General features: G+C 31.5%; 1 protein-coding gene across 4 annotated transcripts in view; it reads right to left on the bottom strand.

Moving 5' to 3' along the window:
* LOC111042452 overlaps window positions 1–18796 on the bottom strand; it is a 73496-nt gene that overhangs the window by 40364 nt on the left and 14336 nt on the right. The window contains exon 1 of one of the 4 annotated variants that reach the window (XM_022327075.1): window positions 3791–4470. The exons of the other annotated variants lie outside the window; for them this stretch is intronic. Within the exon in view, the coding sequence (XP_022182767.1) occupies window positions 3791–4470 (680 nt within the window). Of the gene's footprint in view, window positions 1–3790; window positions 4471–18796 lie in introns of those variants that run through there. 4 annotated transcript variants of the gene reach the window in all.

Below are 18796 nucleotides of genomic sequence, written 5' to 3'. Positions count from 1 at the left end.
TATCTCGCTTAACACAATAATAAAAATAATATTGTTGTTGACGGTATTTGTATAAAATTGCGCAGGATGAGCAGTGATGAGTACTGAGTATCACTGCTTTTAAGACTCATTTTCACATTATATAAAGTGACTACCTAGGTATTTGGTTTATTTTAATTTATCATCAAAATAATGTTTGATCTCGAATAATTCAAAAAAATTTAACTCATTAACATGTCATAACTATAAATGTGCCCATGTCGGTACGCCCCGTGTTTAAACAACTTTAGGCAATTTTGAAGGGGGTCTTCAAGATGGTGTAAGGTAATTGGTGCAACAAAACAAAAAACGAAAGAACAATTATTATATTATTAATTTAATTATACATAGATCCATATTAATTGTAAATAAATAATAATCAAATTTACCAAGTGCATATGTTTTATCTCACTATATGCAAATTTTGTTTATACATTAATGCAAACAATCCGTAAACAGCGAATAGGGTGTACCTTATCCAACTTGTTGAAAATTAACCTTCCAACATTATATTATTTGATACTAGTTTTATTTTCATTAGTTATTTTGTTTATATTATCATAATATAAAAAGGTCGTCAACAAATAGTATTCATCGTAATTTATTCTCAACATTAAGCTTATATTGAAGACAACTGTGCGCCGGGAATATAATGTGGCGTGCGGATTCATGAAATCGTGATATCAATTATTTCACGCTTTGCGGCCTTGGCTTAACGTGAAATATGGAAACTGCACCACGACTCACGAGTGTATGAATGATCCAGCAAGCTTTTGGTGACGGCAGAGCATTGTTTGAAATCGATGTTCAGTATAGGTACCGAATACCTCAATAACATATTCTATCTCGTCAATTATATTAATTATTGAATATTCTACCATCGGTCAATGATCATTAAAAGCAAGATCGTAACATTTTCGAAAATTGTCAGTATAGGTTCTATAAAGGATTAAATCGTGTACAGAAATCCACAAAGCACCACTTCACCGGAAACATCAATATCGAAGCGAAAATGGTTTGATCGAAAATCGAATGGCACGACCATATCATACAGACTAATATTATATAGCCTGATAGCCCGACGTAAGTGGAGAAAAAGGCTGACAGCCGCTGAGTTTTCCTTACACTGACTGGCCGACGATAGTAATTAGAGTGTGGTCACTTCCCCGCAAGCACACTGTACATACAATATGGATCGTGGCTTATGTTATAGCAATTAATAGTGAGCGGGTAACTACGATATTTTCCGTTGGTGGGTCTAAATGAAAATTGTGGCTGGCGGCGCAGACTGTTTTTCTCAACGCCGTTCGATTCTCAATGATTCCTTAAAGATTGAACAATGGGTAATATATACTCGTTAGTGAATAATCACTTTAATTTTCGCGTTGACGGTTAGTCTGTCAGAGGAAAACACGATAGTTTCCAGCCTTTTTCCCCGCACTTTATGGCGTTTATGTGTGTAAATGTGTTGAGCGTGCTTAAGATTTCACCCATGTATTAAACCAGGAAAACGAGATCAAGATGTTTTTAGAAAGATGGGGTGTTATAAGAGAGCGATTTCTCTAGTAGCATACCAAGGGTGGTATATTTGTGATATTTACACATATTAGATATATATTGTATGCGTTTATAATTGTACGTAACCAAATATATTGTATCTTACTGGAAAATCTTATTTTTATTAATCTCGTTAATATTCTACACTGCCGAGAACGGGAAAACACCTCGTGGTGTTTAAATTTATATGTATGAAAGGGAAATACAAGAGCAACCCGGTGCTCTAAAAACTTATTTAAGAACATTTTTTGGTCAATATTTTAAATATAAGATTTTATGATTCAACTAAACAAATATAAATTTAAATAAGTTATTTAGTTATTTAATTATTATATATATTTAATTGTTATTGACTACATCATAGTTAAACGCACGAAAATGAAATGAATATAATTATTGCTTTGGCACGAAATACCAAACAAGTATCGTTAGCGTACGAAGGAATAAGAGCAGTTCGTAGGTATAGCTGCAGTTTGCAGAAAGCGAAATCGCAAACATTCTAACGGCTCCAGGATTATTTGAAATCGAAATTTTGTACCTAATCAAGTATAATGCCATCCAGGATTTTTATTGTGTATTAAACTAACAGCTGATCACAGTTTTTATCGCTACATTTATAACTCCGAGAGTCACATCTCCAATTCTAACAATAAAAATAAATAACATTGTATAAAAACTTTTTTGTTTATTTTGCCCTGACTTAAACGAGTTATCTGGTGAGAAGAACGATTCTTCTGCTATCACGTGTTTGCATAAAAATTGATTTTTTTGGGCTACTAAAAAATAAACCTGAAATTTACTTGTACAATACGAATATAGGTACTTACTCAAAATATATTACACATAATAAAAATAATGTCACAGGATTGTTAGAAACTATTTATTTTTTAAAATGTCATAATTAAATATTTTCATGTTTTATTTATTTTATTTTAAATCCATCCAGTGGTGTGTATTGGTACCTATATAGTGTTGTAGTACTTATATTAATGCAATGTACTTATAGTATAGTAATAAATATGATCGAATGACGTCCAATGTCCAAACAAAATATTAAAATGTAGTAGATTTAAATACCAAAACTAGTATTTGTGGTCAGCTGTTTTACACAGAACGAGTGGAAAGTTACAAATCCACTTTCGTTGGTTTGTAATTTCGAACGTCGTAAAACGTTTTAATGTTATTGTAATTGGCGGGCGCGGGGAACATTCCCGTTAGAACGGCACAATTCAACTATAGGTAAATCGATTTATGGTATGATTTTCAATGTAGAGATCGTCAAATTTATTATTACGACAAACACGCATATGGATAAACGTGAAAACAAAATACTATTAAAAAAAGAAGGTCAATAGAGATGAAGATCTATCATTATAAAATGTACAGGTTTTGCGCTATGACGGACCATTTTGATGTGACGTCGGTAGATGTAAGTTATAAAACAATATCAATTAATGTCCAACAATTCAAACATGAAGATTAACTATTAAGGGTATATAGTGGATCTTTTAAACTGTTAAATATTCTAATACTGTTCATAACATATTAATATCTGAGGCAGGTACTTGAGTACAATATTCATCTAATAATTGTCTTTAAAATATAAAAACAATGGCAACAATATTATATACAAATAAATTATTGAAATTGACAAAGAAAACATCGTTGAATAAGTCCATCATAGTCCATACACTAACACTATTCTACTATACATAGTAGTTTTTGGATAAAATTATGATGAATTGTGTACGAAAAATAAAAAGAAAGAAACAGGAAAGAGAAATAAGTATAATACTTCCACATGGTTTGTAAAAGTGTCTATAGTTTCAACTAACCATAAATTCTCAAAAGAGAAGAAAAAAATCTCGGCTTTAGAAATTAAAAAAAAAAAAAATGCTAAAAGAACAATATTAAATTAAGATACCTTCAAGTATTTGTAATTAGAATTGTTTTGGATTTAGTATCGTAGATACAAGGAAATAAAATACCAATAAATATTAATAAGAATATTGTGCTAGGGCTCAACGCGTTTGGTGTTAAGTGACCACCGCTGTGGTGACCGTCATCGTACTGAGGTCGAATCCGTATGGACCGTATGTATATTATGTAGGTACAGATAATGTGAGTATACATATATAGATTTCGTATGTACTATATTCTGGAAACGACTAGATATTATCACAATATTGGGTATAATCTGTGAGCACTGGCGTACCTCAGGTTTTCCACTTTGACGCGACACGATTCGGAAAGCACATGCCGATGTTTTGTGACGACTTCGACTGTCCGACGGCGGATGTGGCGCGGCTGCAGCTGGCGTTGATGCTGGTCATCGTCGTCTTCGTCGTAGGCGGGAGTCAAGCTGTCCTGGAACTCTTCTTGGATGGTCTCAGTTCGGTCCACGTGTTCAGCCCTGAGTTCAATCACGGTTGTGTGCACCCCGGCGCCGTCAGTCCGGTCTTCGTAGTAAAAGTCCGTGTCCGACACTGACGAACAGCCGGCTGCCGTGTCTGAAGCCGACGCCGACGTCGAAGATGATGCCGATGACGACGAGGACGACGACGAAGAAGACGATCCGCCGGTCGCGGAGTGAGTGTCACCGTAAAAGCCGTCGCCGGTGCCACAAAGGTCGTCGTCAACGGCATTTGAGTTGGCGACGGTCTCTGCCGCCGTCACCGCAGGCGCCATCACTTCGGTGCCGTACGAGTCCATCCGGGTCCGGACTTCGACGGTCGGGTACCTGGAGCTGATCCTGTGCACGCGTACCTTACGCTTGGAGCCGGATTGCCGCCGCAGACTGGCCGGCCCTCGCCGTTCGCCGTCGGCGGTGACGACCGGCCGTTCGGACGGCGAAGCCATCACCACGGACATCAGACACCGGACGCTGTCCAACATGACGACCCGCGCACGACTGGCAGCAGCCCGACTCGATCCCGGCGCCGAACTCGACTGTATAGGTGTACACCTAACCTCCCGCCGCCACCAGTGTCCGGCCACTGCAGGGTCACCGGAAGCCCGAACAATACTGCGTGCCGTATGCAGCGTAACCGTCGTGCGTGTCTCATTTGCGTTCATTGTGTACACCGGGCCAACGCGTCCATGTTCGGTTGTACGACACATATTTTTATATTATAATTTATCGTTTTGTGCACTAGCGCTGCGAGTATAGGCAGCTACGGCGTATAGTCGTTGCCCGCCGTCACAGTATTTTCGTTTTATGCACCCCGTGTGCTTTGTCACGGGATTTGTTTTCTTTTCCCCGTCTACGTCGATTACTGCGGTTGTGGTATTCCGTTGGGTAACCAGGTTATTTAAGTGTTGATCGTCGGTATCAGTGTCGGGAATAATGAGGGGTACTAATATGCGAGGACGACAATGTTGACGATTCATTCAATCGCCATCGCTAAAATTACTTATGTAATTTATGTAAACGCGTTGATGATTAATACATTCCACCAACTATAATGTATTTTATACCTGTCAATGCCATGCTTGATATACCGAAAACAATTGATTTTTAACCGCGTCAATGCCGCCAATGTGATTAAGTATAGTAATAATAATAATATTAATAATAATTATGCTCGTTTCCTACTCGACTATTGTGATATTATTATATACATCGTGTAAAATATTTGATTTATGATTTATAGTAATAATGTAATAGGTATATTATACAAAATATTTGCTAGTATTTTCGTTTCGACGTCGTGTGTTGGAAAAAAATAACAAATAAAAGGTCAATATTTTGAATAAATAAACGGTATAAAAAAATTTCAATAACGCCTGGTGAAAAGTAAGTACATTAAATTCATAGTAAGGCGGATAGGGCGACATAGATAACTGGATCTACATTACCCCTGTTATACGAGTGGTCAAAACACTCAAAATTCAAAAGACTTATAATTTTACCTATTCATTCATCCAGACGCCTTCGTAACTGTCTGAGAGAAGACAGATGTGAATTGTTATTTTTTCTTAAGAATTTATCAAACGAGTTATCGAACAAAAAAAGATAACTTTGAATGTCTGTGAACCTGATTAGTGCAGTATTGTTAATGTTGAAATAAATGTATTTTCCATTGTCAAAACAATATATATTTAAAAACTTCGAGTAAATGGTGATATATTATTTTAGAAATAGCTTAATGAATCACAGGTTGACATTATAGACTTTAAGTTATATATTATACTCGTATGATTGAAAACTAACATTCTGCCTAAGAAGTTTCATCTGACTATAAGTCAATATAATTACAAAACAATGCTTTACGTTACGAACAATAAATACGTTAATTCGATATTAAAAATTAATGAATTTGGATAATGTTAAATGTTAATACTTATATTTGAATAAAAAATATTTTGTATTTGATGCCGTACCCATTGTGAGCATATACTTATTTTAGTGGATATTAGATTATTTTAATATTAATGATATGATCTTATGGTCGAATGGTTCATATAATATGACAGTAAAGTCGTAATCTGAATAGGGGAGCGTCACAGCCGTTGGGTATGGTAGTCGACTATTACCCACCCTCTCATTTCAAATGTACGTTTTTAGAATTATTAATAATTATCTAACTATGGTCAAAGCTATTTCTATTTTCTAATAAATTACATTTATATCAACCTTATAAAATTACTTAATGACACTAATGCAATTCAATTAAACCCGGTGTAAAAAGGTTTGAGTGGTTAATACTACGAACAATGCGCTTTTTAAAATATTCAGTAATAAACTACCTACCTATTAGATCTATCAAGGATTTCTGCTATTTCTACGAGTTATGTTTGACTGTTGATAAGATTATAATAATGTATATTCAATATCCATTTTTAAACAAAATTGGTTCAAAAGAAATATTGGGGCACAGCTCCATTAGATTAATAATTGCATATCATTTGATACTATATAATTTCTAGGTAAGTGTCACTACAACACGACTGCATTATTCAATTTACACGGGACGTGCTTATAAGTTGGTTCAATAATCGTGATGCGATATTTTATACACGGCAGTGCATATACGATAATTCACTTAAGTAGTAAGTAGTAGTTGCCTATAATACAAAACCTATTAGTTACAATTGTGTGGCACTGCGGCGGCATAAAGAAGTTATCATCATCGCTATATTGCCATCACTAAGAATATTAATACTTGAATACTTTGTAGTAAATCTCGATTGTGCGTATAGAACATGTGTATAGATCTATGTGCAGATACGTTTTCTTTTCGTCTATTGACCAAATAATGTATAGCACATTAGCTTCCTTTTGTGGTCATACTCTGATAACAGAATAAGAATTTTTCACGGTGTACCTACCTACCGTCTAATATTATTTACTAATGCATGATTTGCACTTGACGCACAAGTGTGACGGCATTTGGTATTTTTGGCCAACTCTGTATCATAATATACACATACATCATTCATGTCGTTCTTATATATATTATCATGTATCATAATTGACGAATTATTATATTATTATTGTTATTATTGATGTTTGCAGGATTCACTTTCGCCCGTGTCCGAATATAATGTGTCTGGTAAGCTTATATGAAATTCCGAAGGTAAATAACGAGAAAAGTGAACGCATATAGTATATTATACGAATACCATACGAGATTATAATATTGTACTTCACTAGTGCACGTTTCCTCTGAACTAATGCACGCGAATTCTGTTAATCACATAGCCGTCTACCGTAGAAATTATGGTAGGTAGGTACCATATTATAGAGATAGTATATAAAGTATAAACCCACTGTCTATACCTACATAATATTAAAATAATAATAATAATATACTATAAGTTATAACAACGCTATACCAACTATAGGTATATCTAGAATATGGATTAGATTTAAAATCACACTGGCATTGTATTGGTCTCTTTAATCAATTTTACTGGAAAATAAAAATAAAGGAATTTTCGTTTCGTGTACAATGTTATTATGAACAGAATTTCTTTTTACCTTAATCAAAACATAACAGATATACATATATATTATATATATACTTATTGAAACTATAATCAATAATAATGCAAATTATACCACATACATTCGTATGAGAATTGATTTTACCATATTAATCTATCCTATATGTGCTTATTTTGATAACTTTTTATTTTTCCAATCCTATTTTAGTCTTAGAATCGTTTGAATATATTTAATATTTTTTTTTTTTTAATATTTGCATCTATACACATTTTTGGGCCTAGATAACAAAAAATAACTAGAAATAAATAAAGATAAATACTATCTATTATACTTAAATTATAAAAATGTTTGTAGGTACCGATAATTTATATGCTTATCGAAACGTAAACAATCGTCATTGTAAACTAACGTTTATGAAAACCATCTTATTTTTCAAGCTCTGGTGGTATGGTTATTTTATACAAAGCTGTCAGAAAAATATTCAGGCTTACAGCTTTAAAAAATTAAGACACAGTTAAATACCTACGTAAATCATTCAATGTACTACAATAAATATCAGATCCGCTTGTAAAACGTATATGAAAAAGGAACGTGCGTAACGCTTCCATGTTTACCTCGTATACCTAAAATAATGTTGATACATACGGTATGAGGCTATGAAACGTTCCATTGATAATAAAATATTATAATAATGATGTAGCGTGCTTACATGTGCTTGAATATTGTAATTTTCGGTTTTATTTTTCAGTTTCGTAAACAATTATTGTTTAAAAATTAATAATAAATTAGAAAAATCTACTTACAAGTATACTGTTTTCCAATTAATATTATTAATATATATATAATATGTATATTGTATTATAAAGGTATATGTTTATTTTTACTTTATATTTTAACCAACTTATTTTAGCTATTTACGGTGGCTAAAATACTATCGGTTCACCCTATGGTTCCTCAATTGTCAAAAGGAACCAAAGGACTTTAAAACTTATATTTTCTACTATGTTGTCTGATTTCCAGAAATACCTAGGTAAAAAAAAATTGTAATTATTTCCGGATGGCTATCAGAAACTTACATGAATTGTTATTTAAAACACAACTAAATAAGAACTAATAACTACTAAATAACTACTGTTTAACTTTCAGATACACTTATTAATTTAAATATACAATTATTATAGAACTATATAAATATTTATTATTACATTTTATAAGTTTTTATTTTTTTTTAGGTAAGTTTATTATTATTTAATATGCGAACAAATGCGATTACAATTTCAAATGATAGCCCGTATCTATATTGTATATACGTACATTACCTTTACAAACTCCCAATTTAGTGTTTTTCCGGTACCTATCTATTCTCAAAAATAACTATAGAATCACTGCGCCATTTGTATTTTATATTACTGTACCTGCTCTACAAGTTACAACTTACTATCGCATAGCGCTCAATCACGCGAAAGATGGGTCACCAACCTATACGTCTTGACGTTGACCAAACACACTATACCCGCACTATAAATCGTAATTAATTTTAATGCTTGCAAATTGATGAACATCATTATATTATTATGTCAATATGATAACTATATTAATTATTTATATCTTTAGATTGTAAATGTGGCCATATTATATGATATGGTAATAACCATCATAATTTAATAATTTTTGCAATAAATAAATAAATGAATACTTGGCGTACATAGCGTAGCGACTGTAATCGCCAACTCTACTTTACGACTTTAATACCTAGTCAAATATATTATTACTATATCATGAGTTTGTTCAAAGAGACAAACAATTTATTAATTTATTCAGAAGCGTGAAATGATTGTGTATTTATATTTTATTCTTTGTCACTGTATTTTGTGATCAATTTAAGCGACAGTTCCATTTGGCAAGATGGCAGCGCGCTGACTTTGTTTGTTAGAATCTAGCTCCTCAGTCCCGATTCTATTTATTTTTATCTATTTATTATAAAGCTGAGATTTGTACTAATATTATTACCTAAACAGTAGCTGCAAATACATACCAAATACCACTGTTCCCATTTGTATTAAGCTACTAGAGTACTTGCAAAAATGCTGACACACCAGCATGACAACATCATGTCGGACTACATATACCTAATACATTATACAAAATACACACACACACAAAATGCATCCTCGTAATTCGTAATTATTGTCCTGCGGCAACTCCCCGGATAATACGCGCCCCCGATGATGACGTTCTCGGCAGTCGTCGTGGACGTATGGTTGATGGTGCAATGGTAGGTAAAGTTATACGAATAATTCAGTTAGGCCAGCAACATCATAACAATACCACCCGACCATTAACACAAACTTCGCAAGTCGTTGCATGTCCGTCGGCGATAGGCGTATGTCAGAAGCTTAATCAGCCGCAGTAGATTCGAATTTCGTTTAAACTTTGAGATTGCCGGTCTAATAATTACGAGTTACGAGGATGAATTTTGTGCGTGTGTGTATAATGTACGAGTTATCGAAATGTAGTCAGACATGTGGTCATGTTGATGTGTCAGTATTTTTACGAGTACTTTTGTAATTTAATACAAACGGGAACAGTGGTATTTTAGTGTGTATTTGCTAGATGCTGTTTAGGAAACAATATATAATACAAATCTCAGCCCTTATGGTTCAACAACAACAACAACAATAATAATAATAATAATAATAATATCTGTAGGTGACAATATAAATCATAATATTATAGAGATGAAAAAATAAAATAAAATCGGTAACTTAGGTGCTAGGTACTAACAAACAAAGTCAGCATGCTGTCACCTGGCCAGAATGGAACTGTTGCCTAAATTGATTACAAAATACAGAGATGAAGAATAAAATATAAATACTCAATAATTTCACGCTTCTGAATAAATTAATAAGTAGTTTGACTCTTTGAACAAACTCATGTACCATAATGCAATTTGACTAAGTATTTAAGTCGTAGAAGTAGATGAGCTAATCGAATTATTTACTAAGACACAAATAATGAAACAAAGGACAGGTATTATTGGTGATTAAAGTCATTATGCTATGCATGCAATTCATAGCATAAATTATTATGTAACAACCACATTCACGATTTAGAAGTATAATTAATATCGATGTTACACGGACACATTGGTTTAGTGTGGTACATTGGTACATTTAAATGGGGCGGGAGTTAAACAAAATTCTGGGATTATATAGCTACTACCCCCCCTTTAATCCTCCCCCATTCTACGCTTAAACACCGACTCTAAATTGACAAATATCATAATTAGTTATAATTGTGCGTGTGTGTGTAGTGTGTCTGGTCGACAACATGTATACACATTGATGGCCCACTTTTCTCTCAATTGAGTAGTGCGAGTTAATTCTTGAAAAATAAATAAAATTAAAATTCCACTCTTAGAGATATATTAAATATAATTTTTCTCAAATACGTTGTAAAAAATAATATATCATCTTTTATAGTGTCGGATAGACATACATTGATACGTAACAAAGCATTTTCGTTGATTAGCTCTCAACACATTTCTGCAGACGTTATGTATAAAACACGAACAAATTCACAAAATAATACAGTCTAAATACCAGTTACAATATATCGAATAAGAAATCACGTACCGATCGCAATGGATCGTTTGATGCTTTTCGATTACTAAAATAAAATAAAGCTGCAGCGTCATCGTCTGTGTGGTTAACTGACTTTGTTTACTTTTGGTATTATTTCCCAATCCATGGCGACCTAACCCATATCTATATTATACAGGTCTAAATACAGACTGTATATTATGAAGATTTCATATAGTCTGTGGTTGTAGTATATCAGTGGTGCTACAGTATTAGATGTTCGGTGCCTATCGCCTATGACAATAATATTCTACTTGCGGTCGTAAAACTGTAAAAGTATAGGTACTACACTACTACGTATATATATTATATTATATTTTAGCGAGCACGAACGATGACACGATGGGCGGCGGCATCGAGGTTATGGTCCAGACCGAAAACGAAAACCAATATTATAACGCACGCGTATTTACGACTGCGTCAGTATTGTTGCCCGGTGCTTTGAGTCACGGATGTAACCGTAAAAGTGAAACGCGGCGCGGTGAACTCGGCTCCGGGGCAACAAATCGAGTAAAAGATTAAAAAAAAACCGCGAACGCCGCTGTCTGTATGCACGCGCGGTTGACCTTATATACACGAAACCGACTGCGTATAATCGTCCGGCGAGATAGTTTGGATCTCTTTTCTCTGCCGCCGACAAAGGCGACGTTTCGTTTCTCATTTTTGGCGATCAGATTTTTTATTTTTTCGTTTGTCTTTTGTTCGTTAAATTATTTTAGCATTCGTAAAATGTAGGTGAAACCAACTTGTTAAGTCCCAGGGTGCCCAGCGTTTGCTCAGCACGTGGAACCGATATAACAGCTGTGCATATCGCGTAACACACAATATTCACATGGGCACGGGACCTAAACGGCAATAATTAGCGTGGACTGTATGTGTCTCATAACATTTTCTAACAACGAAATTTAAGAAACTTAAGAAACGTACTCCGTATACGTGTCTACTCTCGAGAAAGAGATAGAGTGAGACGCACAGTAAAAATATGATTAAAAACAAGACTCTGAGCAGTGCAACGCTTCGTCGTCACTGCCATTATGCACCTAGGAAATGTTATCGTATACGAATTACGAGTACTTACTACCTGTATACTACTGCTGGAATCGGCATGTATATCGATGTTGTATAGGATATATTATAGTTTATAATATGTTTCGTAGTTTGTACTCTGTATGCGATTTAGTCAGCTGTTTTTCATGAAAATCTCTATGAAATATCTCGACGAAGTAGGTCGATATATTACTCGATGTGTATGATATATATAATATTAGACTTTATACTTTGAAACGGCCATAAACTGCATGGAACCTTCTGGTTAGCATTCCAATTACCAGTTTCCATTTCTTCCAGCAGATGTGTTTTAATTTTTTTTTTTACCTTCCAGCGTCTTTTCCCATATTCCGGTTTACTGGCGATTCGATTTCTTCGACCCACATCTTGGGTAAATATCGAATCAACATGATAATACTATAGCTTACAATTCGTCTAGTGTGGTGTGGATATTATGATGCATAATGTTATAATATTATTATTAAACTGGAAGGTCGGCAGGTTGTTTCGATTTTTTTTAATTAGACATTCATAATTTTTGTTTTGTTTTGTTTAACTGATCTACCATCATAAACTATATTATACAAAATCGGCGTTCGTTAATTGAATTCAAAGTATAATATTGAAATTAAATAACCCGCTGTTTTTTATTAATTGCGTATTGTATATAGTATACACCCAATAAAGATCAGAATAGTATAATCCCAACGATATTTTCGGTTTTCCAAAACGTGAATTGTTTTCAATACGTTTAATCTAAATTTTGTGTAGATTGTCAAACTTTTACACTTTTATCATAATTTATAACGTCATATGTATTAAGTAAAAAAATCATTAATTAAATTGTATGTAACTTAAGGTTACACAGGTGAATGTTTTTTTAGAAACCATCTGAATCATTCAGTATAAAATATATAAAGTATGGGTTACAATGTTTTATTATCTGATTATAAATGAAAACCAGTATTCAGTGTGCGTTATAGATCATTAAACTCGACTGCGAGTGTTTGTAGTCATAGTATAGTGAAATCATTGCAAGAAACTGATGAGTTTACATAGTACCTACTTACCTATACACTATATTATGATTTTTTACACTAATAAATTGATTGACTTTGACAGTATTTTTCATTAAATATAAAATTGTTATACCTATATAATTTTTACTAAATCTATTTGATTAGATAATATTCATTCAATTTAACTGGTGCACTAGGCAAACATTTAAATTCAAATCGACGAGAGAAAAATAACAGTTAGTTTCATGTAAGTTTATGAAATATGTACAAAAAAATGTACTTAGTGATGTAGTTATCTTATCTAAAAAAATGATCATATTATACCATTGTCTTCCATTTTACTTCGATGAATATAGGGCATCGGTTAAAATGTAAAAGGCTATGAAATGTTTACTCTGATAATATCATTTTTTAACATCTTCATCATAGGATATTTGAGTTCATCGAACCAAAAATAAAATTGTCTTAATATGAAGTCATTGCAATAAATTAAAAAATCTGTGTATATAATACGGTACATTCCTTTGATCTGATTATGTGAATCTCACGCCAGATTATATTGATTATTTATGACTATCGGTGATGTTGGGACAACAGGCTGTAAACATTAATCGATTAGTTTAGGAAAACACAATAAAAACGGGTTTTTGGGGTTAATGAAATACGATTTAAACAATGATCAATTCAATTTGTTTTGTTCGACAGAATTGCATTGACCATTGATTTATTGCAAATCCGGGATTGTTATATGATTTCGTCGGCTCATGTCACACATCGTTTCCGGTTAAAGTAAGCTTTCCAATACTCCTCTTGTTCACACTTTACTTCATCACATTAAATTATTACTAAATAATAAAATTGAAATTTTAAATGTTATTTCCAATTGACTGATATATAAGGTATTTAAAATTATCCAAATCAAAACTTCACTATAATAGTTTAGACTGTTTAGATGTTATGCGTACAACTATAACTCTGAGTTAACCATTTTCAAAGAATAAATATAGAACACGATATAGACAAAGGTATTAAAAGTTATTTTTTTTTCAAAAATATATATTTGTATTCTTAAAATTATAAATACCTACCAATAAAAATACAATATACTCTATAATAATTAAGATATACAAATAATTTTAAATAACTTTTGATATTCTCATACACCTATATGTTTTTAATATATTATAACATTATATACAGCGCTGTAATCTTTTTTTATAAATTCGAATATTACATCTCACTGTATTAAAAACTAAAATAAAACAATAGGACCATATTTGAGGGGGGGGGGGAGTATCAGTACAGTTTTATATATTTATAGAAAAAAATATTAACCATTTGGTATTTTATACTTTTATGACAACTTTAGAGAGACCGTCAATAAATATGGGTACTAGACATAGGCGAATCTAGGAATTCATAGCAGGGTGTGCCTTTACCTCAAAAAGGCCCTCTGTAGTTCAAAATACCTCTCAGTTATCACACGTTTAAAATATGTTTCCCATTTGAAATCACAATATTAATAATATTAAATAATATTAAGATGAATTTTTATTACCTAGTTTAGATGCTATTTTTCGTGCTGTAAANTGGTACTAGATGATATATTCGATAAAAACTTGCAGATGATTTTCTTTCGATATTGTATAAAATTATCATGAATGCCGTACAAAAGAAAAACAAATAAAAGTATTTAATCTAATCATAAGTTCCTCTTTGCTTCCCAGTAAATAAATAACTTATATATTCCTCATAGAAAGCTGTTGACATTTTATCATGTGACTTCGTATGAAACATTGGCTGTCAAGAGCCCCCGAGTGAAATTCGTGTCATCAGTTGGTCTGAAAGAAAGCGGTCCTGGTGCATTTGCCTCGGGGTCACCAGCTTCACCCCACCGACTTTCCCACTGTCTAATACTTTAATGCGACTAATGGTATAATTGATAGTAATGATAACCTTCAAAGCGTCTGCTTACTAATAGGGTATATTACTATAATTATAAAATTGTTGTTGCAACCGTCCGGAATTTGAAGATTTTAATGGAATATTTTAGTGTGTTTACACGGGTAAATGGCAATACGCATATTTGTGTAAAAACTGGGTATAACTGCGATTATAACAAAAAGAAAGTGATGTCTAGTCATGATTATGTTTTAACACTTCCAAATTAAATAATTATAATACAACTATTATTTTAATATAGCTAAGTGTACCTAATATCATATGTAATGCTTAGGACATATTTTATAAAGATAGTAATTATAAGTCACCCTTTTATTAAAAACTTTAAATTTTATAATTTATAGGTTAACAATAAAGTGTTTGTCTACTGCAGAAACAAGAGGTAGTTATTTATTTTGATCAATAAATTATGTTGTTTTGAAACTTAACCACTGCTTCTTATAAAACTATATTTACAATATTTAATAAATAATAATAAACTTCATACGTGCAGTTGTAGTATACAGACATAATATTTGATTCCATAATCTAAAATCTGTATAGGTATTATTATTTATTATAGAAGGTAGTTGAAATAAAAGATTACACACGTTAATCTTACATGTTGTGCACTTGTCTTTATATATTTTTATAAGCATTGCAGGGTTTTGTAAAATATTTTTCTTCATCATTTCTATGATAGTGTACTAAAACTTTAAATCCTTAAATATTATTCGAATCCTTGTGGAACAATGGATGTATTGGTATTTTGTCTTTTCCATGCTTTTGGAGCATTAAAATGTTTTAATCTCAACTTTGAGTGTATTTTAAGCAACGAATTTCCCGTATTTTTCTTAATAATTGGGCGAACGAACATAAAAAAATAGGGAAAAACAGAAATGATAACGCAACACGAATTTGAGGTAGAACCGAATTCATTATTTTGACAACATTGAATATTTGCATGTAAGACAACAACACATTTCTTCAAATAATCACAAACATTATTGATATGAAAAATATCTTTAGAAATACAGGATAACGGACTCCGTTCAGAATCATTTTTTGTATACAATGTGTAATGATGATATGATATGATGATTGAGTTTAAATTTAACACATCCATTACAGTGAAATTCTCAATGACGAAGTACACTATACAGCAGAGCGAGTTCATCATTTTTTAAAAGTATGATAGCATAAATTATGTATCTACCACACTAACATAAAAAGGAGAAACGGTTGTTAATATTATGCTGTCACTTGGACATCATAATAAAAGTTTAATGTTGAATACTTGCAGTATATATGAACCAACGCTTATAATTTCAAACACGTATTTTCATTGTAAACGCGTATTTATTGAAATTAGATATGATTTCAGTAGTGTTTGCAGATATTGATGAATGGATAAAAGTTAATTTGATACAGACAAACCGGTCATACTTGAGTGAATAAATTCAACTAAATCCAATGAAAAAGATATGAGTATTGCTGGAATATTGATTCAAAATTATACAATGAATTTAGAAATTTTATGTTTGGACCTATAAGTGATCGCGATATATAAGTATATTAATATAGTATTTATGTGATACCAAACATGGACTATAATATTATCGTACTTGATTTTAAATTTATTTGAATAATTTAATATGTAATATATAAGTTAATCTTTACATATCTATTAATATGAAATTGTTACAGTAATGTCTTAATAAAATTACTTAAACATACATTTTTGTATTTATCAAATGAGATTTAAAGGAAATAAAAAGCAATAATATGATTCACTTTTATATTAAATAATAATACGCTAACTGGTAAATTTAATTTTATATTGACGCAATTAATGTATACGTAATGAAATAATATTCACTGATATAGTGATATATAGGAAATGAATATTATAGTAAATGTATGCAACATATATATATATAATTTACACATAATTTATTTTAAAAGGTAATTCATAACAATAGTGTAGGACATAAGTCATATTTACAGAAAACGGATAAATATTGGAAAACATTTGTTCTAGAGAAGCCACCCACTAATGACACTCCTTTAAGGTATTCGATTAAAAGGATTATGTGGAGGAGTAGGTAACAGTTATTAAGGGGGTGGGGATAGGATTGCCAAAATTGAGTTGAGATAATTTTTCTGCAAGTTGTATAGGTGGTTCTTAACGTCAAACAAAAATAAAACTATATAAAGTCACTTAGTCACAATTATTTTGCAAATAAAAAAATTATTATTATTATTTTAATTTTCAAGTTCCTATAGTACCTATATATTTTTCTTTTAATAAATGTAATTAATAAGTTCAATCCTTGACTCTTTTCTACAACCTAAGTTATACACTTATACGTAATCATGGAGTACATCATTTATGCATTTTGCCTTAGCCCTAAAATACATATAATTATAGATTTTAAAGAATTTCGACTGTCACAATAATCGTGTTTATTAAGTACGGCCTTAAAGTCCCATGTACAGGAAGAGTTTTTGCAACCCTACCAGCTCTAATTCAGAGAAAAATGTTAACTCAGTATTGAGTCCTAAAACAGAATCTGGCTACAATGGATGATGCAAAAAATTGTAAAATAAAACTGTAAATTAAAGTTATTTAACTTGGAGTGATATATATAAAGTTATAAAAAAAATCTGAACTGGATCAATAAAATTCATTTATCGTTTATGAGAATTTCAAATAATAACCAGTTATCACAATGTTATCGTAGGTATGTGAAGTCTTAGCAATACGAAATTAATATGCCAGATAGAAAATAGAATATGCTACCTAGTGGTGGATACTCATCAGTCATCTCACTCATTCACTTTAACACGAAAAAAGTGAGATATGGTAATATTAATATGGTGTTACATTTGAAAGTAATGATAAACATCTCTAAACATTCGATAAACGTTAATGAGTGGAGCTTTAAAATTATTCAGTAGTAGGACTTTTTTAAATGTAGAGAAAGTATTAAAGAGGAATGACTTCCAATTAACGATGTGGCATTACAATTTTTAAGCATTTGTTGTACCCCCAAAAATGTTAAAAAAGATAAATTTATCTCTCCGATAAAATATTCGTAAAACCATAAGATTTTTTTAAATGTTACTTAAGTTACCAGAGTTTAGTATAACATAGTTCTATTAGATTTAACTATTAAATTGATAATCGTTTCTGTTATTAATGAAATCTTAACGTCGGTTATCATTGCTACATAAATGGTATATTTCATTGATTTAAATTAACCTTAACTAATTTATATGACTGCAACTTAAAACAGTTAATTATTAAAATTTTAATCTTGAAGTTCTATGCAAAATTATAGTTTTGTATTTATTTAAAAATATTTTAATATTTACATAAATACACCATAAAAATATAATTATTAACGTTTACCAAAATATTTCTAATTCGGATTTGTTTGCACTATTTTTTGACGTAAAAGTTAACCAGTTCAACAGTTTATATTATAAGATTAAAAAAATAATTTCTTGTAAAACATAAAAGTTGTTAAACCAGTAAAAACAAATATATGATATATTTTTATTTTTATTTACGAATAATCTAAGGATTTTCCATATTTTAAGTTAATTCATATAGGCTG

This window comes from Myzus persicae, unplaced genomic scaffold (genome assembly GCF_001856785.1).
Source record: "Myzus persicae strain clone G006 unplaced genomic scaffold, MPER_G0061.0, whole genome shotgun sequence".
Taxonomy (NCBI): domain Eukaryota; kingdom Metazoa; phylum Arthropoda; class Insecta; order Hemiptera; family Aphididae; genus Myzus; species Myzus persicae.
Note: the sequence above shows the minus strand (reverse complement) of the source record. Positions and strands in the feature narration are given on the sequence as shown.